The following is a 23499-nucleotide window of genomic DNA, read 5'->3' on the forward strand; positions in this document are numbered from 1 at the left end:
CACGATATACGATGAACGAACATGATTGCGGGATCCCTAAGATCCCTAGGGAACTACTCTGGTTCCTAACTGAAAACCAATAAGGTTTTAATGATCGGGAACTGAATCCTAATTTTTTTCAAAATTTTATTCATCGAAATGTATGAAAGAGAGTGACTTTCATTTAATACATTTGGATGTTTGAGATATATCCGATGATAAAATTTATAGAATAAAATGAAGTTGCAACTATCAGTCATAAGTTACGTGTCATATGGTCTTCATAGGCCCGGAATTTCGGGAGAGTATAAACGCAGCACGTCAGGTATAATATTCCATCTGGATATGCGAATATCCTTTTCATGATCCGCATTTCGCCGCATGCTGCAGCTCTATCCGTGTTGTCGTAGGACAGTGGGCTGACGATTGCAGCACTTACTGAGTTGTTGGAATTACGTTTTTGCCACCCCTGTTTGGGGTGGTGACTTTTGATCAATTTAACGAAATTGCCCTTAGTTGATGAATGTCCGCTTTAGATGGGTTCATATTTTCTTTGTTTTAACTTTTAGGCAATGATTGGTTGCGTTCTAGACGACGTGAAAAACAGGTTCATATTTTCTTGGCTTTTTTAGTCAAAATGATCATTGAAATTTGTATAATTCCTTATTTTTGTTCTTAAGATTTCAAATCAATAAAAGTAATCATTGAGTTTGTCCATTATCAATCATTTTGATCATTCTATGAAACATATCCATTAAATAAGGGTAAAATGACAAAAATACTCTCAATTTTGTCAAACCATTTAGCCCATTGTTCATTAAATTGAGGGTATTTTTGTTATTTTAGTCCTTATTTAATATAATTTTTCATAGAAATACCAAAATGATTGATGGTAGACAAACTCATGGACAATTTCTATTGATTTCAAATCTCAAGGACCAAAGTGATGAGTTGTGCAAATCTCAAAGATCATTTTGACTAAAAAATCCATTTTCTTTTATTCCCTTATGTGGGTTGTGAAGGTTCTAAAAGACGCTAGGCGCTAGTTGGGCGGCGGGCTGGGGCCTAGCGCATAGGCGGACTAGATGAATTTAAGTAAATCTATTGTATTTCGTGTAAATAAGTGTCTGTTTAAACTTAAAATATATATAATTTCATCATAAACTATAAAATAGAATGACATACATATTATGAAGTATTCGAACATAATGAAAACATGGGGAGCAAACATATAATGTGTGTTTATTTAAGTGCTCAATAAGTCTCTTACAATTTATCGGAAACAATAAAATGCAAAAGGAAAGTTATCTATTTTCTATCTAAGTGAGTTGTAACCTAGGCAGGTGTTTAGGCGGGTTTGGGCGAGCTAGGTGGTCTATGCGGTTTAGGTGGGCGCCTCAGCACACTCAGTAAGTCTAGGAGCCATTTCTTAATTTTCAAATGCCTAAGCATTAATCGGGTGATGGCTAGCCGCCTAGAGCCTAGGCGGAGATTTTTAGAACAGCTTGTAAGATCACATTGTTCTATATCTTCTTCAAAAGTTAATTGATTTTTTAGGGTTAGAAAAAAAGGCTGAGTAACGTTCTAAAAGTTGATATGGAGTTGCTTAAATTTTTTTAAAGTTTGGGCGTTAATTGTGTTTGGTAGATAAAACAATTCTTTGTCCTTTTCAAAGTTATGGGTTCAAAATAGCAAAAAGCAACTTTACGCATATTTATCAAGAAGCGCTTTTTTATTGGACGTAGATGAATAATATCAATTAATGAAACTCTATATTGACAATCCTACCCATATCTTTTTTTTTGCTAAAAACACTTGTAGCACTATAATTTACCAAACATTTGTTTTTTTTTTCACAGTTGTTTATTCTCATAACACAATGCAAAAGCAATTTAAAAAAAAAAAAACAAGTAACTCTAAACTAGTCCTAGGTGTTTCAGAGGGTGGACACGGTTTCAATATGTGACTATCGATTGTAAAAAGTAATTTACTTAAGATAAAAGTTCGATTCGTTTGAAAAAATTGCAATGTGGCAATGAAGGTGACGAGGATGAAAATGAAATCCAACATTCACTTTGTTTTATTTATGTTCTCATATTGTATGTGTAAGACACAATCTAATTAAGAATTCCCAAGTACGAATAATATTTAAAAAAAAAAAAAGTTACATTGCAAATTCACTTTATATTGTGAGAAAAGAAAAAGCAACCAATGTTTTTAAGAATTATTGTCAAACTATGATTTGGAATCTCGGATTGATGTGTGTATGCCATTATTGCTTTTATAGTTATTATTATTATTATTATTTAGTATGCCATTATTGCTTTTATAGGTATTATTATTATTATTATTATTTAGTGGTTATGTGGTATCCGTCTTAGATTCAATATTTAGTTTGAGGTGCATATAGTTTTAGTACATCTGCCTCTTCAAGTTGGATTTAATTGGATTTTTTAAAGTTTTCTCAGGATTATTTATAAATCTGTTTTGTTATTTTGTCATACCATTTGGCCCATTGTTCATTAAATTGAGTGTGTTTTTGTTATTTTGGTCCTTATTTAATATAATTTTTCATAGAAATACCAAAATGATTGATGGTGGACAACTCATAGACCATTTCTATTGATTTCAAATGTCAAGGACCAAAGTAATGGGTTATGCAAATCTTATGGACCATTTTGACTAAAAAAAAACTCATTTTCTTTATTCCCTTGTAATGTTCTAAAAGACGTTAGACACTAGTCAAACGACGAGCTGGGGCCTAGCGCTTAGGCTGACTAGGTGAATTTAATTAAATATACTATATTTCGTGTAAATAAGTGTCAATTTATACTTAAATATATATAATTTCATCATAAACTAGAAAATAAAATGACATATATATTATGAAGTATTGGAACATAATGAAAACATGGGGAGCAAACATATAATGTGTGTTTATTTAAGTGTTAAATAAGTCTCTTACAATTTATTAAAAACAATAAAATGCAAAAAGAAAGTTATATATTTTTTATCTAAGTGAGTTGTAACCTAGGCAGATGTTTAAGCGGGTTTGGGCGGGCTAGGTGGTCTATGCGGTTTAGGCGAACACCTCAGCACACTCAGTAAGTCTAGGCGTCATTTCTTAATTTTCAAATACTTAGGCATTAATCAGGGTGGTAGCCAGCCGACTAGAGCCTAGGCGACGCTATGCGGGGATTTTTAGAACAGCTTGTGAGATCACATTGTTCTATATCTTCTTCAAAAGTTAATTGATTTTTTAGGGTGAGAAAAAAAGGTTGAGTAACTTTCTAAAAGTTGATTTGGAGTTGCTTAATTTTTTTTTTAAAGTTTGGGCGTTAATTGTGTTTGCTTAAATTTTCCATTTTTCAAACTATTCCCAATGTTAGTATTTTGCTTCACAAAACTTAAAAAAACATTGTTAGAAAATCGATATTTTAATCTAATCTATATAACAAAACAAAATTTACAAACTTAATGCAGAGATGAAGCTCATCGACTTAGCCAACTCTAATACGCTCAAATTTGCAAAGAATTTGTAATTAATGGAGACAAGAGTGTAAATCAAGAGTGCATTTTTGCTTACCATCATTTAGTGTGGTGTATGCTCACCATTATATTTATCACCGTTAGATAAGTTTGAATTTTGAGATTTGTTCATATTCACTACACGAATTTCGAAATTCAAACTTATCTAACGATGATAAATAAAATAGTAAACATACATCACACAAAATGATGGTGAGAAAAAATACTCCAGTAAATCAATGGAGTTGTCTAGACTCTAGAGCGCCAAAACAGACGGAACCAACTTATCAGCCCACACAGCGGTATTTTCGTCATCACAGATTCCCACGTGAGCTACCAAATCCGAAAATCCGAAAATCCGAATACAGTGAAACAGTAACAAGAAGGGAAAGCGAGGGCAAATTCGGGATTCAACAACATAATATAGTATTACCACCAAGCTCACGTTGCTTGCTTTCTTTTGCGCGTTTTCTTTAAGAGCTCAAACTTCCACGGGATAAAAAACAGAGCATTTGAAGAAGGGGAGAAACACTGCAAATTCAAATACACAGAACAGTGCCGGCGAAGCTCGGATCTACTGATAGGTATGCTCCTCAGCTGTGTATTTTCATGTAATTTCCATCTGGGTATTTGTTTGTTTTTTTTTTCTTTTCAAATTTTATGACCGTTTTTCTTCCTCTCAGTTATCTATCGATCCCTTTATTATTCTGGATTGTTTTTTAAATTTTGGGTTTCAGAATATTGACTCTAATTATATCTAAGGAAGAAATTTGAGGAATGGGTTGTTGTTCAAATATCCAATTTTGTTGGGCAAAGGATAAAATTTTTGACCGTTTCGTTTCTCTTCTGTTCTTGTCGGTCAGAAGGTGGAAGGTTTTCAATTTTCCAGGAAAGGTCTTTGAAAAGAGAAATTAATTAATGGGGTTTTTTCTGATTGTTGAAAAGATTGTTACTTTTTTGTTTGTTTATTTTAATTTTTAAACTTTTTTTCTCCCTGTAATTCTGTGTAGTTTGAGGTGCATATTGTTTTAGTACATCTGCCTCTTCAAGTTGGATTTATTTGGATTTTTTGAAGTTTTCTCAGGATTATTTATAAATCTGCTTTTTTTTTTTACTGTTCCAATTGTTTAAATTTCTACTGGAATTGTGGCTACACTACTGAAGGTGTTTGACAAAAGTCTAGGGTTTGGGATTTCCTGCTGAATTAAAACTTTGTCAAGAATGTTTGGAAGTTGGGAATCATGGAATTGATAGATTTGAGCATGTTCCTCTCACTCAACAAATGTTGAAACTTTGGGCTATTTTATATGAATCTGTAGTTTATTAAATCATAGCAATTGGTAATTTCATTGGTTAAATTTCCTAATCTGAATATATTACTGGATTTTAATAGTTTGTGGTTTTTTTTTTTTGGTTTACAACTTACAAGTTTGTATGCTGCTTGACTCACTCTTTCTTGTTTTTTTCTCTCTATCTTGAAGGTTTTAGTGGATAAGAGGAGGTAGTAATCAATTACTTGGGTTCAATGTCAGAGCCGGAACCTGAGACAAGTTACAGCAATCCCCCGGGAATTCGGTTAGTAGAGCACATAAGGAGATCGCCCCTTTCCTACAAAACCCACCAAGCCATTGTTCTGGTTGTTACATTTGTAGCATATGCTAGCTACCACGCCGCTCGAAAAACCACGAGCGTGGTCAAGAGTACTCTTGATCCCCAATCTTCGGTTACGAGCTTAATGTCTTGGCCATGGAGGATGAGTTACTTAAGTAAGCCAGATCAAAGCAGAAGGTTTTCTCGGGTTCTTGGAGATGGATGGGCCCCATTTAATGGATCAGATGGCACAGCCTTGCTTGGTGAAGTAGACCTAGCTTTCCTGGCTGTGTATGCCATAGGAATGTACTTCTCCGGACACTTGGGTGATAGAACGAATTTACGAATCTTCCTAACAATCGGAATGGTGGGAGCAGGGGTGTTTACGGCAGCATTTGGAGTTGGATATTGGGCAAATATTCACACCTTCTATTACTTCCTCGGCGTTCAAATGCTTGCCGGTTTGTTCCAATCGACCGGATGGCCTTCAGTAGTTGCAGTTGTTGGTAATTGGTTTGGGAAGAAGAAGAGAGGGCTGATTATGGGTATATGGAATGCTCACACTTCTATTGGGAATATTACAGGGTCTTTGGTTGCTTCAGCCCTACTGGGATACGGGTGGGGTTGGTCCTTTGTAGTTCCGGGTCTTATAATCGCTACTGTTGGTGTGGTGGTTTTTCTGTTCTTGCCTGTTAGTCCGGAGGATGTTGGAGCCAGTGAAGAAGATGAATTGCACTCTCCCAAGAAAATCGGGGAAGGAGTAACGGAACCATTGTTGGAACCAGAGGCAAAAGTGCAGGAGAGCGCTGTCGGGTTCATAGAAGCTTGGAAAATTCCCGGAGTGGCTCCTTTCGCTCTATGCCTCTTCTTTTCAAAACTGGTTGCTTATACATTTCTATACTGGCTTCCCTTCTACATTACAAACACAGGTACTTTAACTTGCTGTTTTGAATTTGTTGTTGTGTTAATTGCATTTCTCGATTTGCTTTTGTATATGTCATGATTCTTCATATCGATTCTTGTTATTGACTTGCATTACTTGTTTATACATGTTGCAGCTATTGACGGAAAGTATTTATCCAGTGAAGCAGCTGGTAACTTATCCACATTGTTCGATGTTGGAGGTGTTCTTGGGGGAATCCTTGCCGGCCATATGTCTGACCGCTTAGGTGCCAGAGCCATAACAGCTGCAAGTTTCATGTACTGTGCTATCCCTGCTCTCTTTTTCTACCGAAGCTATGGACACGTATCCATAACTGTGAACATTGTACTCATGTTCATCACCGGCATGTTTGTGAACGGGCCATATGCTCTAATAACAACAGCCGTCTCAGCTGATCTCGGAACACACAGCTCATTGCGTGGGAACTCGAGGGCATTGGCGACCGTGACAGCAATCATAGATGGAACAGGGTCCGTTGGGGCTGCCATTGGACCGTTGCTGACCGGCTACATTTCAGCCATAAGCTGGAGTGCAGTTTTCACAATGCTGATGGGAGCAGCTCTGATTGCAGGGCTGCTTCTGACTAGGCTTGTCGTGGCCGAAGTTGCTGCAAAGATTGAAGAATCAAGATCGCGAGGGTCTGCATCACGGCCTCAACCTGCAGCAATCGATGTGTGATAATTATAGAGAAGAAGAACCTGGTTTTTTAATGAAGAGGTGACGGTCCTCCATAGTCATAGGAAGTAGAGGTTTTTTCCTAAACCTTCTCCCCAGTTGTACCTCAAATTGAAGGGGAAGGGGAAGAAGGAAGGGTGTTGCGTCTTTGTATTATACGTTTGTACATTATTTGTACGTTTTGTGAAACTAATTACATCATGATTGGGGAGGATGACAAATTAAGTCATCCCGGAACCAAAAATTCCATTTGTTGGCTGCTTCTTTTATGTGCTTGAAAAACTGGTTAAGGAAACGTCTTTGCAGTAGTATCTGGTTGCTCAAACACCGAAAAGCATCCATATGTAGGGCGACAATGGTAGGGAAATGTTCTTCTCTTAGAACTTAGAAGACAACCGGAAAATATCACTATGACGGAGTTTTCAAGCTAATCAACGCAATATGTCCAACTTTTTCACATACTATTGCATAATTGACTTAAGATATCATCATAGTAGTAGCGTCCGATTGCGGCCGCAGAAATTGATTGTACGGGAAGGAGCTTTAGATCCTGAGGAGTAATAAGGACCACTCGAAGCTTGTGCTCCTTGCTGTGTGTGGGGAACCAAAGAAGCTTTTGGCATAGCTAAATGCTCACCACAGCCACAAGAACCTGAAATCCTTTGGGTTTTGGGAAAGGGAATGGTATGCAGGTAATCCATTTGCCATGCAACTACAAGAACGGTTGGCGGGAGATTATTGGTGCTAATATTATAGGCCCTCCTTAAAAGTCAGTCTTGACAATGACATTGAAGAAAAAGATGATGCATTTTTCATCTACTTTGAGTGTCGGATTCAAATACCCTCCCTTATTTATTTGTTTGATGGCAGACTTTTATATATAGAGAAATTTTTGTGGATATTGAAAATTCTGTTTTGTAGTGTTCTTATTTCAAGTATTATAATATGTGTAGACGATATAGTTATTAAGTCTTATTTTTTAAATTTAATAATAAAGAAATATATTTATACGTGTAGTGGAATACACGGTAGTGTTTTGGGTATACAAATAAAGTATAATGTTGCACAACCCCAATTTCCCTTATGCTCCCCTAGCTAGTAATATACTAAATGACCAGGGTAGTTCGGAAGTTCTTCTGCGAAAAGCATGTATGCTCACAAGTGTTTTGGAAGCACTTTCATTAGAATCACATCAAAACTTCTATACAAAGTCCAATTGTTCGTGTGGAAATCACATATGCTAATAAGCAAATACGAACTTAGTAACCACTTACACAGAAAGCACTTCTCAAGTGAAAAGTGCTTTAGCCCTTAAATGGAGAGAAAATTTATAAAAGGTTGGTGCATGCTTACATGGTAATAAAAATAATAAACATTGCTGGAGTCCATCCGTGACAATTGCGTCTCAATAATAGCGGTTTAGTGATTGCGACGGACAATTTTCCTTGGTATAGTGTTGTGTAACATGTTTGTTGCATTTCGAGAGATTTTTAAGTTTGCTAATAACACTGTTTGGCATATCAAGTATTATAATATAAGTGGTTAAATACTTAAAAAACAATTCCAACTACTTATACTATGATACCTAATATACCGAACTGTATTCCCGACATATTGAAAAATCTGCCCTTGCCTCGCCTAATAAACCACACGAATTCACCACAAATAAGATAGTGTCATACTGAATTCTCTGCAAATCGATTAATATTCAAGCACTAAGATTAAATTAATAACCTCTTTAACCATTTGTTGGCTGCTTCATTTTTGTGCTTGAAAAACTGGTTGAGGAAATTTCTTTGCTGAAGTATATGGTTGCCCAAACACTGAAAAGCATCCATTTGTAGGGTGACAATAATAGAGAAATGTTCTTCTCTTAGAAGATATCGGGAAATATAACTGTGATAGATTTTCAAACTAATCACGAAATGTGTTCAACCTTTTTCACCGGATAGTGCATAATTGGCTGACGAATTTTCAAACTAATCACAAAATGTGTCCAACTTTTTCACAGGATAGTGCATAATTGGTTTAAGATATCACCATTGTACCGTCCAGTTACGTAAAAAGATTGCCACCGCTATATATATATATAAATATAAAGAAGTTAACACAAGATGTTGATGTGGCTTAATCGTCACTGTTTAAATAGGAGAAGAGAGGGAGGGAAGGGAAGTAAAAAATAAAAAAAAGGAAAGAGAATCCTATTCCGAGGAAGCGTGTGTGCTCTGCTCTGTGTGGGGGGACCAAAGAAGCTTTTGGCATAACTAGATTCTCACCACAACTACAAGAACCAGAAATCCTTTGGGTTTTGGGAAAGGGAATGGTAGGCAGCCATTTGCCATGCAGCTACAAGAAGGGTTGGTGGGGGATTATTGGCGCTAGTAAGTCTTTTTATATTATACGCCCCAGTCTTGACAATGACTTGAAGAAAAAGATGATGCATTTTTCATCTACTTTTTGAGTGTCGCTATTTTTGGATTGAAATATGCTCCCTTATTTGTTTGATGTCAGCTATTTTGTAGTGTTATCATTTTACGTATTATAATATGAACAGACAATATAATTAATGTCACATTTTTAAAATTTATTAATGAAAAAATATATTTACACGTGTGGGAGAATATGCAGTAGTGTTTTGGTTATATAAATAAAGTATAATGTTGCACAACCCCAATTCCCCTTATTCTCCCATAGCTAGTAATAAACTAATCTGATGCGGGTTGCTCGAAAGTTCTTCTGTGAAAAGTACTATGCTCACAAGCGTTTTGTCGAAAGCACTTTGATTAGATTTACATCAAAATTACACTCCAATTTTTATGTGGAAATCACATATAAGAATTTGAATACGAACTTAGCAGCGGCTTATGCAAAAAGCACTTCTCATGTGAAAACCGTTTTAGCCCTTTGAGAAAACACTGCCTAAAGGGATCGTTGACTTAAAAGGACAGAAAATTTATAAAAGGCTGGTGCATGATTACATGGCAATAAAAAGATTAACATTGCTGGATGCATAATCCATCCGTAACTATTGCATGATTTGCATCTCAATAATGGTGGTTTAGTGATGGCGACATACAATTTTCCTTGGTACGGTGCCGTGTTTTGATACGTTTTCTCACACATTTGTTGCCTTCAATATGCTTGGAACGCGGTCTGATACACATGTCATAATACAAGTGGTTGAATACTTAAGTTTTTTTTTTCCAACTATTTATATTATGATATTTGATGTATCGACATATAAAAATTTTCTTGTTGCCTCAACTAACAAGCCACACAAATCGCAGAATTAACTCACGGATTAAACTTTAATCAAATCCGACTCCACTTTCTTATCCACCACAAATAAGACAGTGTCATACTGATTTCTCCGTAATTCGATTAAATATTCAGGCACTAAGATTAAATTAATAACCTCTTTAACCATTTACTAATCCGATTTATATGAACCACAAACTTAGCTGCATGATCATGTCGCAATTCAAGCACTACGATTAAATTAATAACCCTCTTTAAGTATTTACTAATGAGATTCAAAATGAATCTGAACCACGAACGATATAGAAGCCGATCATTTTATAAGTATTTTCCGACCAAATTTTGTCCGTGGCAATGGATAGCGATTTTCACACTTTCATTTTGTCCGTCTGCTAGAGTCGAGTAAACAAAAGCAACACGCGATCGGGGCCAATCAGATAAATCCATCAGCGGGCTGGGCCAACAAGGGTCATGTTGTTTTGGATGTTATCCAGCCCATTTAGGATGAAATACAACGGAAGGCCCAAGACTGCAGGAGTAACAGAAGAAAACTGCACCAGCAGGAAGAAGAAACACTAGCAGGAAGGATAAGAACAAGCAGAGAAACACAGCCAAACGAGGCAGAAAAAACATCACGGCTAGAAGGAGGAATTAACATAAGGAATTCAACACCGCCTAAGGCGGGAAAGACTCATTCCGGAAGATCCTGTAATTTATCACTCCAAATTGAATAAATCACCAACTGCTAAACGAAACCTTCCTGACAGTAGCAGACAGCCACGAGAGTGACCAAAGCTTGCAGTCCCTAATTGTTCCTACCCTACCAAAAAATTTCCAGCTCGGGTATCCAGAAACGCTATTAATCCAACTGGCTGCGTTTAAGCGTCATTAAGACATTATAACATAATCAATAGATCACAAAAGACACAGACAGTTAGTTGTCATCAGCCAACGTGATCCTAGGCAAAGCTAGACACCGAAAATGAATAATTGCAGCCAGCAACGAAACTATGCTGCGTTGAAGGAAACATCGTACGAAATACAACTGTGAAAAGGAAGAACCTTCTCAACAGAATGCCAGACCAAGAGAAGAATTGTCAGAGGCTGATAATAAATCCTACAGACTGTTTGGGCGATCCGAAGGAAAAAAACTACAATGAAATCAGAAGGAAGTCTCAAGGAAGCATGTTACGAATTGACTTCAAAAAGTGAAAGCACCATGTTACCAAGATAAAAGAAGCCTACTCTACGATGGCACTTCGTATGACCTCGAATCATATTATATTCACTTCAAGATCTTTCTAGATCACAACCCGGAATTGTGACTCGAATAACATAACATTAACTTAATGATGGATCATGCCAAAGTGTACTAATTATGCTCCCTAATGTTTCTAAAAATTGGACATCCACCTCACACGCAATAATTTTTGCTCAACGATAATCGCCATTGAGCATCCATTATCATACGCATGTCTAAGCCATTAAATTGATCTGCTAAAAGGGCTGAATTCTAACTGCTGACTGCTTTCAATAAGTGAACCTGCACACTCCCACTCGATACTCTGCACTAAATGCGTACTATCAACTATCGAGCGAAATCTCTAATTCTTCGATAAAACCATAATTACCCAACAATAACTTTTGCTCAAAAGCGATTCGACTGAAAAATCTTCACATACAGCTATGTTTACACAAATGCAGGCACAGCAGTGAAGTGCATAAAATTGTAAAACTGCTTCAAGGCTTTTCATTTACCATAACAAAAAGAGCATACATTTTGCATTGAATCGAAACCCGAAGCCCGAAAGCAACGAGTTCATCACAAATTACCTGTAACATTTTATCCAGCAAAAAATTCATAACCGTGTACTGATCACTTAAGTTAATATTAAAGCAGAAGAATTTCCCAAAACGAGAACCTGGGTCGGAAACCGCGTCGTTGAGGAAGCAAGCAATCCTAGTCGTCGTCTCGCTTTTTGGGCTTGCGGTACTTCTCCTCGTATTGCTTGGCGATGAAGACGGCAGTGTCGCCGAGCTTCTTGATGTTCGGAACGTCGTAGTTTTGGGCTATGTAGATCCCTGCGACCGTGCCCACTAGGAAGGAGAAGCTGCTCTTGATTATCCCCATCCGAATTTGTAGAAAACAAACGATTCAAATCGATTTCTAGGGCTCCCGATTTGAATTCGCGGGTTTTTATGGGGAAGAAGACATTGGGGCCTCTCAGAAAATTCTCTGTTACGACGGTGTCGTTTTCGGTGAGTCAACGTACAACCGTCCAATGCGTCAATTTATTTAATTTTTTTAAGGTCTTATTCTTTTATTTTTAAGAATTATACTGGAAAATTATCCACTTTAACGAAAAATTACATATTTATATTAAAAAGTTAATTACAATATTATTTATTTTATCTTGTATTTTATTTTTATAATTAAAAGTCGAAAACTTTAAACTTTATAAATTTTCTTTTATTTTTAGATATATTTTTGTTTTAGTTTTTTATTTTAATTTATCGTTAGAATTTGGGATCTTGCTTTTTTTTCTTTTGCTTTCCACTTCCCGCAAAAATTGATCCAGCCAATAAACCGTCTTTTAGTAAAAAAACAAAATAAAAAAACATATACAGTCTTTTAATCAAAATATAAAAACCAAAAATCAAAATTAATAAAATTAAAATCCGCCTCCCTCTCTCTCCTCTCTCTCTCTCCGACGCGGGTGAAATTTGCAGAGACTCCCCACCAACGCAGCGGTCAGGGTCGTCTCAGCTCTAATCAGGTCCTTAATTTCTCAACCTTTGCTGATTTTTCATTTATTACTCCCAAAGATCGAACCTTTCTGCTTTGATTTCGCTTAATCACCTTTGGTTTCAAGCTTTTTACAGTTTTACCCGCGTTTTCATGGCTTCGAATTATAGGGCTTCTCGATTTTATGCTTTGGCTGTTTCTAATAGCAATTACAGGAGAAAGCCGATTCCTTTTGATTGAATTATATATATTTTTTCAGGTATCTATGCAACTTGATCATTCGCTGGCGTCCAATTTGTCACATTTTGTTGGCAATTATAGTTTCGATTTCGAATTTTTTTCTAAAATGATTGAAATTATCACTGATCTGGGTTTAAAGAGTTAATTGTTTATTAATTAGGAATTGTTTAGCATTCTAACAGCTCGTTCTAGTCTTTGTTGTTGATTGTAGTGTTATTCATTGTTGTTTTGAGAAACTGCTCATCAATGCCGCTTTTTCGTGGCAGGTCGTACAGTTTCAATCTGAGAATTTTCCATCGTATGTTGACGATTAATTCTCCGTCATGTTTGAAACTAACTTGAGGTCCATGCCCCGATTTTTTACTCCAATGACAAGATATGGTCAAAATGAGGAAGGGATCTTGCTAATTCAGTGGTGATGAGAATTTTGGAGTTGGGGTTTAGTAAAGAGGTTGAATTTGTTACCAATGGGTTTGAGATATATAGCCATCTCTGCGGCATGTACAGCGATAAGCTTTGCGGGTCTCCAGTTGTGGACGGAAACTTCTTTAGTTAAACTAAAATCGGATGGACTGATTGAGGAGAATTTGATTAATGCGGCCAATTTTGGCCATGTATTTGATCTGCTTTTGGGTTCTTATACTACCGTCGGACTGCTGGCAAATTTTGTACTCAATGCATTTATTTTACTCGTTCTATGTCTCAAGGTAATATTTTACCTCATCTGGAAACTTCTGTTGTTGCAAAACTGTAAGTTTGATGGATGCATGAACTAGTGCAGTGGGTTTATAAACTTTATATTACAGTGAATAGGAGATTTATTAGTTTGTGGGTCACAGTTGTTGCTATCGGTTCTAGTATTACTTTCATATGTTGTGCCAGTTTGATGAATTTTGGCAAGAAACAAATTTTCTACATTTCCTGCTAGAGATGGTTAGTTTGTTTTAAGATACCAGATGCCATTATTGAAACATGCAATAAAAATCTTGGAGCTACTAAACTACTCATTGTCTGTTTTCCTTTATGTTTGTGAAATTTGTTTGAGGAAGGTTGATTTGATCATCTAATGTCTGTTTCTAATCTGCAGACTATATTCTTTGTGGAGTTGTATCCTTCTGAAACTCGCAAATTAATTGAACGCCTTATCAATTATGTTATTTACAAGGTGAATACTTTAACTTGCTGTCAGTTAATTTGCTTGCTACCAGTAGACTCACTACTTTAACGTGATAAACTTTCCTTTTTAATTGTTTTATAATACTTGGTGTTTATAACTCTGTCATGTATTAATATGTATTGTTCAATGATTTATGTTTATCGATGAATGTCAAACAGGGCACTTTTCTACCCCTGGTCATCCCTCCTACAATATATCATGCGGGCATGTGGTCAGTCTGGTTGATTGTTCTTTGTTCTTTAAAGGTATATAACATGATATTTATCAAGAACATGATGTTTATGGAAGTATAAAAGTAAGTGCATACCTTTTTACCTATCTTTTCTATGTACTTATATAGATGTTTCAAGCTTTGGCTCGAGATCGACTTGAACGGTTGAATGCATCCCCTTCTGCCACACCATGGACGTATTTTCGTGTGTATTCAGTGTTATTGCTGGTGCTCACCGTTGACATTTTCTGGTATTGCTTTATCACTTTTCTTGGAGTACGAATTAGCTCTCTTGCATGTCACTTATAATGTCCATTTTGGGTGCATAACAGGATAACACCACAGGTTACTGGGTGAAATACTCTTTTATTTTATCTTTAAAAAATTTTCTGTGTTTCTCTAGCAGTATTAAACCACTCCAATGCTACCTTTCTAGGCTAAGTTTTTCTTTTGCCAGGACTAGATCATCAATCAGCTTGGATTTTTTATTCCCAAAACCTGCCGAGAAAATACTTATAGTGGATCAGTTGTTTAGCATTCTGAAATTATTTAATTGATTCATGAAGTCGTTGTTCACATAACTGTGTGTTGCTCCTCTCTCGTTGCATGAGTTTGTATTACTGAGAATTGGTTCATTCTGTATATTTTGCTCGGTGCTTGCAGGATAAGGCTGTGTGTGGTGATATATAAAACACTGGGTTTATCCATGTTTCTCCTGTTATTATTTGAGCCTTTCAGTATTGCATTTGAGACACTGCAGGTAATCTCCTGGGAATTTTGTCATGAAACGTTATCATGTTATCTGTCAAATTTTAAAAAATAGTTGACAGGGTTGGTTGGCTTGTCACAATGCTTTTGTAGGCTATTTTGGTGCATGGATTTCAGTTACTTGATATATGGATCCATCATTCAGCATGGGATAGTTCAAATTGCGAGGGGTCTAAATTATTTGATACATCAGCAGCTGGTAGGTCTCCAAATTTATTTTTATTTTCTCACATCGTAAATAGGGTTATTGGGGATGTTCCTATTCTCTATAGTACGTTGTATTGGTAACAGCTTACTTGAGTTTTCGGATCTAAATTGGGGGTTATATGTAGTCAGGTTATAGTAGTTACTATTTTCATTTTGTCTCACTGCAGGTTTATTGTTGGAATGGAAAGGCAGTCTTACTCGGAATTTGGGATTTGTTCTTGACATGGCAACATTGTTAATGGCCCTGGGTCACTACGTGCATATTTGGTGGCTTCATGGCATGGCATTCCATCTGGTGGATGCAATCCTTTTTCTAAACATACGTGTAAATATTTGTGTAAATATTTTCATTCTACTTTCTATTGGAACATCTGTTTTCTTTCTTACTTGATTCCCCAATATCATCTTATTCCTAATTAAGGATTCATTATTGAGCAGGCCTTGCTAAGTGCAATTTTAAAACGTATAAAAGGGTTCATCAAACTGAGGAAAGCCTTAGGTGCTCTTCATGCAGCACTTCCAGATGCAACATCTGAAGAACTACGAGCATATGATGATGAATGTGCAATTTGTAGGGTATGATTAGTTTTTCCCCGAACTTGGTTACTATTTCAGTTTTTTGTTGGCTCCCCAAACTCACTTGGAAAATGGCAGGAACCTATGGCTAAGGCCAAAAGACTACACTGCAGTCACCTTTTTCATCTTGCGTGCTTGAGATCCTGGTATGGTTCATATTATTTGTTAAGTATACCCTTACGTTTTCATAATTTTTAATTTTAAAGCATGTGGTGCCTAGGAAAATGATGAAAGTTATTAATAATTCCAGGTTGGATCAAGGTTTGAACGAGATATATTCATGTCCGACTTGTCGCAAGCCACTTTTTGTGGGCAGACCTGAAAATGAAGTACATTCCCGCAGTGAAGGAACTTCGAATGATGAGCAGCTTGCTCGTCAAATAAGTTCAGGACTTGATCGACAAAATACTCCTGGACATGCAATACCTGCTGGTGTGTTTCCCAATCAGGCTCAGAACCCTGCAGAAGGTGATCCATGGAGGTACGAAACCTTATTTAGGAAGTATTGTAGTTTCTCTTTGTAATAAATTCCATAGGGTGATTAGATTCCAGTTCATAAACAAGAAGACAAATACTCTGTATGGTTGCATAATCCTTAAAGATGCATGCAAAACAGGCACTCCGCGTCGCTTTTTCCTTAAACTGTTTGATTGCGAAGTAATAGAAAGCAAACAATTTCTTTCCCGTTGCTGTTTATTCCTTATAAGCGCAGATGCTGTAAAAGAAATTAAATCTGTTAGAATAAAACCGCATCAGGTAAAGACTTCCATTAAAAAGAAAACATAATTGTTTATTAGTTTATATAATACACAATATATATCATGCTTCTCCTTATGGCCCATAGGGGTGCAGGACTGGATCCAGATTGGTTGCATACTTGGCCAAGTCAGGGAGTTGACGGGGCAGGTCCTTCTACAGCCATAGGATCTGTTGGACTGGGGAGAGTTCAGATGATGATGAGGCATCTTGCATCTGTAGGGGAGACGTATGCCCAAACAGCCCTCGAAGATAGTGCGTGGAGCCTCTGGCCTATGAATGCCCCACAGGTTGCTGCAACTGGTCCACCTATTCCTCCAGCTGACGATGGAAGAAACCAAGGAGGAGCAAGGAATTTACGTATGAGGACCCCCTCACGTACTGTGAATGACAACCTAGCAAACATACTTGCCATGGCTGAGACGGTGAGGGAAGTTCTGCCTCATATGCCAGATGACCTAATTTTCCAGGTACAGTTTGTTTTTACAACACAATTATGCTTTTCGTACGAATATATTGTCAATTGTCGTTTTAAAACAATTATATCGAAGCTTGTTTTTAAACTTTGATTTTACATTCCGTAATGTATTACGTTTCACAGGATTTGCAGCGAACGAATTCAGTTACAGTTACTGTGAATAATCTTCTCCAGATGTGACGACGAGGCAATGTATCTTCTTTTGTTGTAATGTGTTCCCAAGTACCCGAAACTAGTTGAGGTTGTCTAAACACCACGATCGTCCTCTGTGAGACTGTCTCCCCACCCACAGTGTACATAAAGGCAGCTCACCGGATCACTTTTACCGGCGGAAAGACGGAAAAGAGGCACAAGTATAGTTTCTTTGTTTTGTAATTCCCCTGGGAAAAATAAATTTTCGACGATGTGTATCGTTTACAGATAAATAGATTGCTGTTTCCTGTGGTTTCGAATTCGCCATTCGGCTGGCTCGGCCAGAAGACTTGGTGCATACACGAAATCTCTGCTGTGGTTCATAGCTTTGCAAGAAATATGCACAAATAGAATGAGTTACGAAGTTTTAATCGAAAATAGGATTGGAGGGACATCAAAACGAATAATATATTTGCGACTTATACAATACGAGGGACGTATTCTATACTTTCGTATGCGTACCCATTCGTGTGTATATTGAGTGGAACGACAGGAGATGAAAGTAGTGAAGGAGCAAAACGCCGGCTAAACGACATGGGCGCCGAGATGACCAAGAAATGCTGTGTTTGTAGTCGACATGAGTTGGGCTGTTTTGTCAAGGCACGAACACCAATGGTTGATTTGTCACTAAAGCCGTTAACAAAGCAACGGAGGGGTAGTTCTTTAAAAAAGTCAAAGCCAACAAGCCATTGTTTCTGCACGTGTCAAATTCCAGTTGAACCGACCCAAATTTCTGATTTTCTTCTGCTTTGACTTTCCTACTTAATTCTGTTCTTCGATTTGATTAGCTTAAACTATGAAGTAAAAGAAGTCTACCAGCGATCTCTTGCTCAATTAATTAAGAACATTTGATGTCAAATATTATGTTCAATTTTGTTTTTTTCTAATACTGTATAACATATAAAATGATGATCTTAAGTTAACAAAGCTTCTTACTTTAAGAAGGTTGGAAGAACGTCTTTCGTACGTCGTTTTACCCTTGTTTGCAAAAAGGTTGTTTCTACGATTCGAAAGAAACAACCTTTCTGTCTCGATTCCTCCCTAATCAATATATTAACTTTGTCTTCTAATGGTCTCTTTTTCACCTGAATTTTGTGGGTATGGTTTTTAACTTCACATTGAGGGTCCTTTTCAAATTTCAATGGAGTTGTTAATGTTGTCTGTGTTATTAGTGACAATTGCAGCTACTATTTTACTGAGGTTCAACCATTTTTATGTCTCCTTGCACCTCTTTTTCTACTCAAAACAGCGCCTTCTGTCTCTCACCAGCTCTCGTCCTTTGGCAGCCACGAGAAGCTGGTCGTAGGCTGAGTTTCCATATGTCATGGTAAATAATAATCCCACCAAATTAACCCACGATTAAGCATGTTAGGTTAATGTTTTAGGGTAAAGTTTTTGTGCAGGTACGGAAGTTCGAGCAAAAAAGCATGCATGCAACAGACACGGATCGACAACCATGAAAATCTGACGGAAAAAATTGAGGAGTTTTTCGATAGAAACAAATCAACGTGTATTTTCTGTTGTGCCTTTCCACTTTTTGCCTCAACTTAATTACTTTTGGCCTCAGCACATTCCCCTTGGTTCTATATTTTTATATGAACGCCATCGACAACGATGCTTCGAAGTTCGAATTTACAAACTATATAGTCCAAAGGATTAATTGTATTTTACTGATCTAATTGGGACCATTGGGACCATGAAACTTTTTCTTGATGGGAAAGCAAGGTCTTAGTTCGATATGAATGCAGGTGAACACTATCACGTGCTCGGGATTTTGAGGCGTGACAGAAAAACTAGCAATACATTGCAACTAATTTTTAAGTGCAGAACATATGAATTGACTAATCCCAGCTGCAACAAACCCACTTTTCTCTCTTTTGCACAAAAGTGCTAAATGTTGTAGTGTAAATTCACGAGAAGTTGGAAAATTATAGTCTGTCCAAATCATCCTCCGCAACTGAAGGAAGCATGCATGCGTCCTTGTCTAATTATTTTTTTAATTCTCTGTCATATTCCCGATTAAACTAGTTAACTTTAAACCGATTAAGTTGTGGCTTAATTTTCTCATACATGTCCGGAGTCCATGAACATATATATATGTTTCTCTCAAAGCTTCAAAGTATAGCATATCTAATATATCTAGGAGTTACGGTTTCACTTTCCTTGTTGAGGGTTTAGGGTTAGGTCCTTATCTTGGGGCCCTTGTTTTAATTTCTAGTAAAATAGACAAGTCATGCAACCCACCACAACCTTCTTTTATCTTCTTGCATAAGTCTCATCACTCACTGTCTCTCCATCTTGTCACAACAAATCGAAATAACCTTATATAGTTGCTGCTGCCGCTGCTTCTTCTCCATCTCAAGATCATCGTCATGTCGAGTATCATATCTTCTGTTTTCTCGATCTTTCTTCTGTTTCTTTCCATGCATGAATGTGAGGCTCGCTATATCGTGCTTGTCCCTCAGGGTTTTGGAGCACCATTCCAACCTTCCAGCAAGGTTTGTTATTCTTGCATGTGTTTCAATTAATAGCGGTCGTTTGATAATAATTTCATTTCTAGTTTTCACTTTGTTTGAAAACTAAAAAATTGTTTGGTAATGAAAAACCAAAAACTACAAAGTACTTTTGTGAGTTCTCAAATTTGGCTTGATTTTGGTTTTCTATTTTCAATATTTGAAAAATAAAATGGTTATCAAACGACCCTTAATATTTCCGCTAAGTTTATCTATGGAAGTTCATAAACTAATGCATGCAATGTTAAATTTCAGGGTCTGTTAAATGTGGAGAAGTTTAAAACACTTGGAATGGATTCCAGTAAAGGATTCGTTATGAAGGAAGATGATGAAGCTGAAAAGGTTCATGGTGGAGCAATCACTAGTACTACTACTCAAAACCCAAATGAAACAAAGGACTCAAAGACTACTACTCCTCCTTCTGTAAATGAAGTGAAGTACACTAGCAGAGGACAAAAATCAGGTGTTGTACCAGCTACTAAGCCTCTTGTTTCAGTTTCTTGGCCTGTACCGTGCAAGATTAATTGCGACAAGAACCATGGAAAAACTAATCCCGGGATTTACTCAGATTATTCGAGACCAAGAACACGTCCTCCATCCCATAACTGAGCTTAAATTCTTTATGTAGTAACATCTTTTTTCCTTCTTCATATATAAATATGAATATATCTTATAACTTTCATAAGAATATACATAAAGAAAGCGCTTAAAGTATCCTTGGAGTATACGATCTATATATCTCCAAGAACTACTTTGTATTAGTGTGCATCTAAATAGTACTCGGATCCAATTGAACATATTAATTTTTCCTTGATGAGATCTCCAGTTTTAATTGTAAACCAGATATTAATTATTAACTAATCAATGTATCATATATGATGGGTCGTCTTCTTGTCATTTCATTGATAGGGATGGAACATGCCGGAAGTGAGATTCTAGAGTCTCTTGGTCACATGGTGGGCTTGCTTAAAGCAACAAGTCCTACTACTAAAAAGGTAATCAACTTCACTTAGGAGTCCTACTACTTCAGTTGGTCTTAATTTTCTAGCTAGATGGTACCTCATTCGGATCAATCTTCTTCAATATGTCGAACCCTGGAGGGTGACAAGGGAATTAAGACATTGTTTGTATGCCTGAATTGTTGAATGTGCGAGTTGGAAAAATTAATTGGACGTTAGTTCTAGTAGTTGCAAAAGTTGAGATTCTACAGTAAAATCAATTAGTTATATGGGAAGTAAGTCAAATATTTATGAGCACATGTAATGTCTCTTAGTTATCCGATGTGAGATTCACACACTCAACAATCATCTTATGGATGAAGCCCACAGGAAAATGAATGGAATAATTAATGCGTCAAGAGAGATTAGACGAATCAATGTTCTATAGAGGATTAGTTGAGAATGTTAAGAATTGATCACCGTGTTTCGCATGCATATGTTGTATATGTAGGAAGCGAGGAGGAGAGCTTTATCTGGTAAAGAAGCCGTAAATTACAACAGTGATGACAGAGTAGAAGATAATGTGGTGCATACAGATTACAACCCACCACATTCGACACCACCCATTCACAACAGAAAAACTTAATTACGACGGAGGACGAACGTGATCTAGGGTTTATACAAGTAGCTACGGGCCTATGGCTACAAGAATATACAGTGAAAACATATATTATATACAACCAGTTGGTTGCTAATTTCTTGTTATGTTTTCTCATATCAAGGGGTTTATCAGAGAGACTTCATCGGTTGTATTAATACAAACGGACACTACCATATCAATCTGGATAAATAAGTATTAGAAGTCTTAAGTAATTACCATCCACAACACAAATTAAAGGAAGAAACGATTAGTACGGCATAATTTCAATGGATATACAGAAGGTAGGTAGATGCCCTACCAAAACAGAAATAAAGAAACAAATGAAAAGGTTAAGTAGGAGTGAGAAAATTCCCATATTGCTGTGATCCACATTGAAACAGGAAACCTCCAGGCGACAACCCCACCACGACTGCAGAAACCATCCCAAGCAACCACCCTGTCACCACCGCCCCACACAATATCCCCACCCCAACACCTCCATTACTCCCACCACTCTTCCCCTCTCCTTCTGACGCCGATGATGAAGAAATCTTCACGTCAACTAACTTAGCAACTACTCCTTCATCTTTCATTGTAGTTTCTTCCTTCTCCTCCACAATCACTTCACTACATTTCTTACGATCAGCATTGAACAAAACCACGGGCAGTTCCTTGTACTCTTCTTCTTTTACTTCTTCCTTTTCTTCATAACATCCTTCTAGGTCTTGGTACTGCTGCGGGGATGACAACCCATCTACTCCATCGTCTGCAGTGGCATCGCCGTCGTCATTCAAGCACGACTCGGTACAAGAACACGTCGAACCAACATCTTCATGATCATCACGCACGTGTTCACAATCCATGCCGGAAGAGGTTAATCCCAAACTGTCTACCCACTCGGAAAGTATCTTCCCAAGTTCCTTGAGCCTCCGGGACATGTGTTCCAAGTGCTTGGGCTTCGACGGGCTAGACGCTTTCTCCGCCGACAGCATTTTCTCGAGAAAACTCAGCCTTTGCGCCATATCTAGGAAGTGATGAAGTTGGCATTCGGCCGCCAACTCTTCCGGTGGAAGAGCTAACACGCTTTCGAGATACGACTCCAGTTCTTTCAGTTTCTTCCGCAAAATTCTGTATGTCTTCGTCATCGTTGGTCTTCTGTGTGATCTGGGAGGGTTGTGGTTGTGATGGGAGAGGGTGGCGGTTTCCTTGAAAGCAATTTGGGTATTGGTTGGGATTATATCGTGGGATGTGGCGGTTGAGGTTTTGGGTAATGACCGACGTAGTGTTTACCTATTTGCGCCAGCCCCCAACCCCACGTCTTTATTTGACTACTTCCCCTTTTGCATTGACAGTTTTACCTTTTTTCGGTTTTTCCCCAAGCATTACAATCCAGCGATATTTTAATCTTTACCTATCACAAGGCCTTTTGGATGCTCACTGGCTTTGGGTTCCATTGGAACTCCAAAGTTAAGTGAGTTCGCGCGAGAGCAATCCTATGATGGGTGACTCACTGGGAAGTTCTTATGTGAATTTTCAGAAACAAAACCGTGAGGGCATGGTCGGGGCCCAAAACGGACAATATCGTGCTACGGCAGAGTCAAGCCCGGGATGTGGTGGGGGCCCAGGCGGGGATGTGACAGCAATGGTAAGGGTGTGTTGGTAGGGTCAGTAGTGGTGTGTGGTGGTTGAGGATGTAGAGGTAACAATGGTGGTAAGGTAATGATAGCGGTGGCAGCAAAAATGGTGATGGCAATAGTGGTGGTGTAAGGTTAGTGTTTGTAGTAATAGGTGGCCGCGGTTACTTTGTTTAACAAGGGATAAAATGTATGTAAAAGAATGAATAATGTCATTTTCAAAAAATTAGCTATACCCGCTGTTCTCCCTTCTCTTTGGGCTTTGCACTTAAGGATTTGAGGTAATGGGCCTAACAGGCTTGACTGTTTGGTTAGACATCACAACCCAAGGTTCTGTTTCGATCTAAATAAAACTGTCATAAAGCCCGGCCCAACTCTAAACCGGATCCAGTACAAAAGTCTCACGTGCGGCGCCGAAAGCCTCATCACGTGGGGTCAGAAACCGCACAT

General features: G+C 37.5%; 4 protein-coding genes across 11 annotated transcripts; 3 read left to right on the forward strand and 1 right to left on the reverse strand.

The window, feature by feature from the left end:
* Window positions 1–3953: 3953 nt before the first annotated feature.
* On the forward strand, window positions 3954–6964 carry LOC139198034 (putative glycerol-3-phosphate transporter 1). Its single transcript, XM_070826274.1, has 3 exons — window positions 3954–4091; window positions 4989–6026; window positions 6156–6964. The coding sequence occupies exons 2-3, from the start codon at window positions 5033–5035 to the stop codon at window positions 6716–6718; spliced, it is 1557 nt and encodes a 518-aa protein (XP_070682375.1). The 5' UTR covers window positions 3954–4091; window positions 4989–5032; the 3' UTR covers window positions 6719–6964.
* Window positions 6965–11700: 4736 nt separating this feature from the next.
* Window positions 11701–12242, reverse strand: LOC139198015 (uncharacterized). The gene has a single exon (XM_070826247.1). It carries the CDS (start codon window positions 12102–12104, stop codon window positions 11934–11936), a length of 171 nt encoding a protein of 56 aa, XP_070682348.1. The 5' UTR covers window positions 12105–12242; the 3' UTR covers window positions 11701–11933.
* Window positions 12243–12569: 327 nt separating this feature from the next.
* On the forward strand, window positions 12570–17584 carry LOC139198038 (E3 ubiquitin protein ligase RIN2-like). Of its 8 annotated transcripts, none has more exons than XM_070826283.1 (14): window positions 12632–12750; window positions 12890–12978; window positions 13226–13666; window positions 14047–14124; window positions 14295–14381; window positions 14477–14598; window positions 15011–15107; window positions 15209–15314; window positions 15490–15659; window positions 15761–15898; window positions 15977–16044; window positions 16149–16379; window positions 16743–17124; window positions 17256–17584. In XM_070826283.1, the coding sequence occupies exons 3-14, from the start codon at window positions 13427–13429 to the stop codon at window positions 17310–17312; spliced, it is 1776 nt and encodes a 591-aa protein (XP_070682384.1). In that variant the 5' UTR covers window positions 12632–12750; window positions 12890–12978; window positions 13226–13426; the 3' UTR covers window positions 17313–17584. The 8 variants fall into 8 exon arrangements, with proteins under 8 accessions (XP_070682393.1, XP_070682380.1, XP_070682397.1 ...); XM_070826299.1 differs by having other exon boundaries at window positions 12634–12750; window positions 15490–15647; XM_070826302.1 differs by having other exon boundaries at window positions 12653–12750; window positions 12857–12978; window positions 15490–15647.
* Window positions 17585–19560: 1976 nt separating this feature from the next.
* Window positions 19561–21648, forward strand: LOC139198055 (uncharacterized). The gene is made up of 4 exons (XM_070826310.1): window positions 19561–19822; window positions 20093–20300; window positions 20747–20832; window positions 21287–21648. Exons 1-4 carry the CDS (start codon window positions 19697–19699, stop codon window positions 21419–21421), a joined length of 555 nt encoding a protein of 184 aa, XP_070682411.1. The 5' UTR covers window positions 19561–19696; the 3' UTR covers window positions 21422–21648.
* Window positions 21649–23499: the final 1851 nt, after the last annotated feature.

This window comes from Malus domestica, chromosome 01 (genome assembly GCF_042453785.1).
Source record: "Malus domestica chromosome 01, GDT2T_hap1".
In the NCBI taxonomy this organism is placed as follows: domain Eukaryota; kingdom Viridiplantae; phylum Streptophyta; class Magnoliopsida; order Rosales; family Rosaceae; genus Malus; species Malus domestica.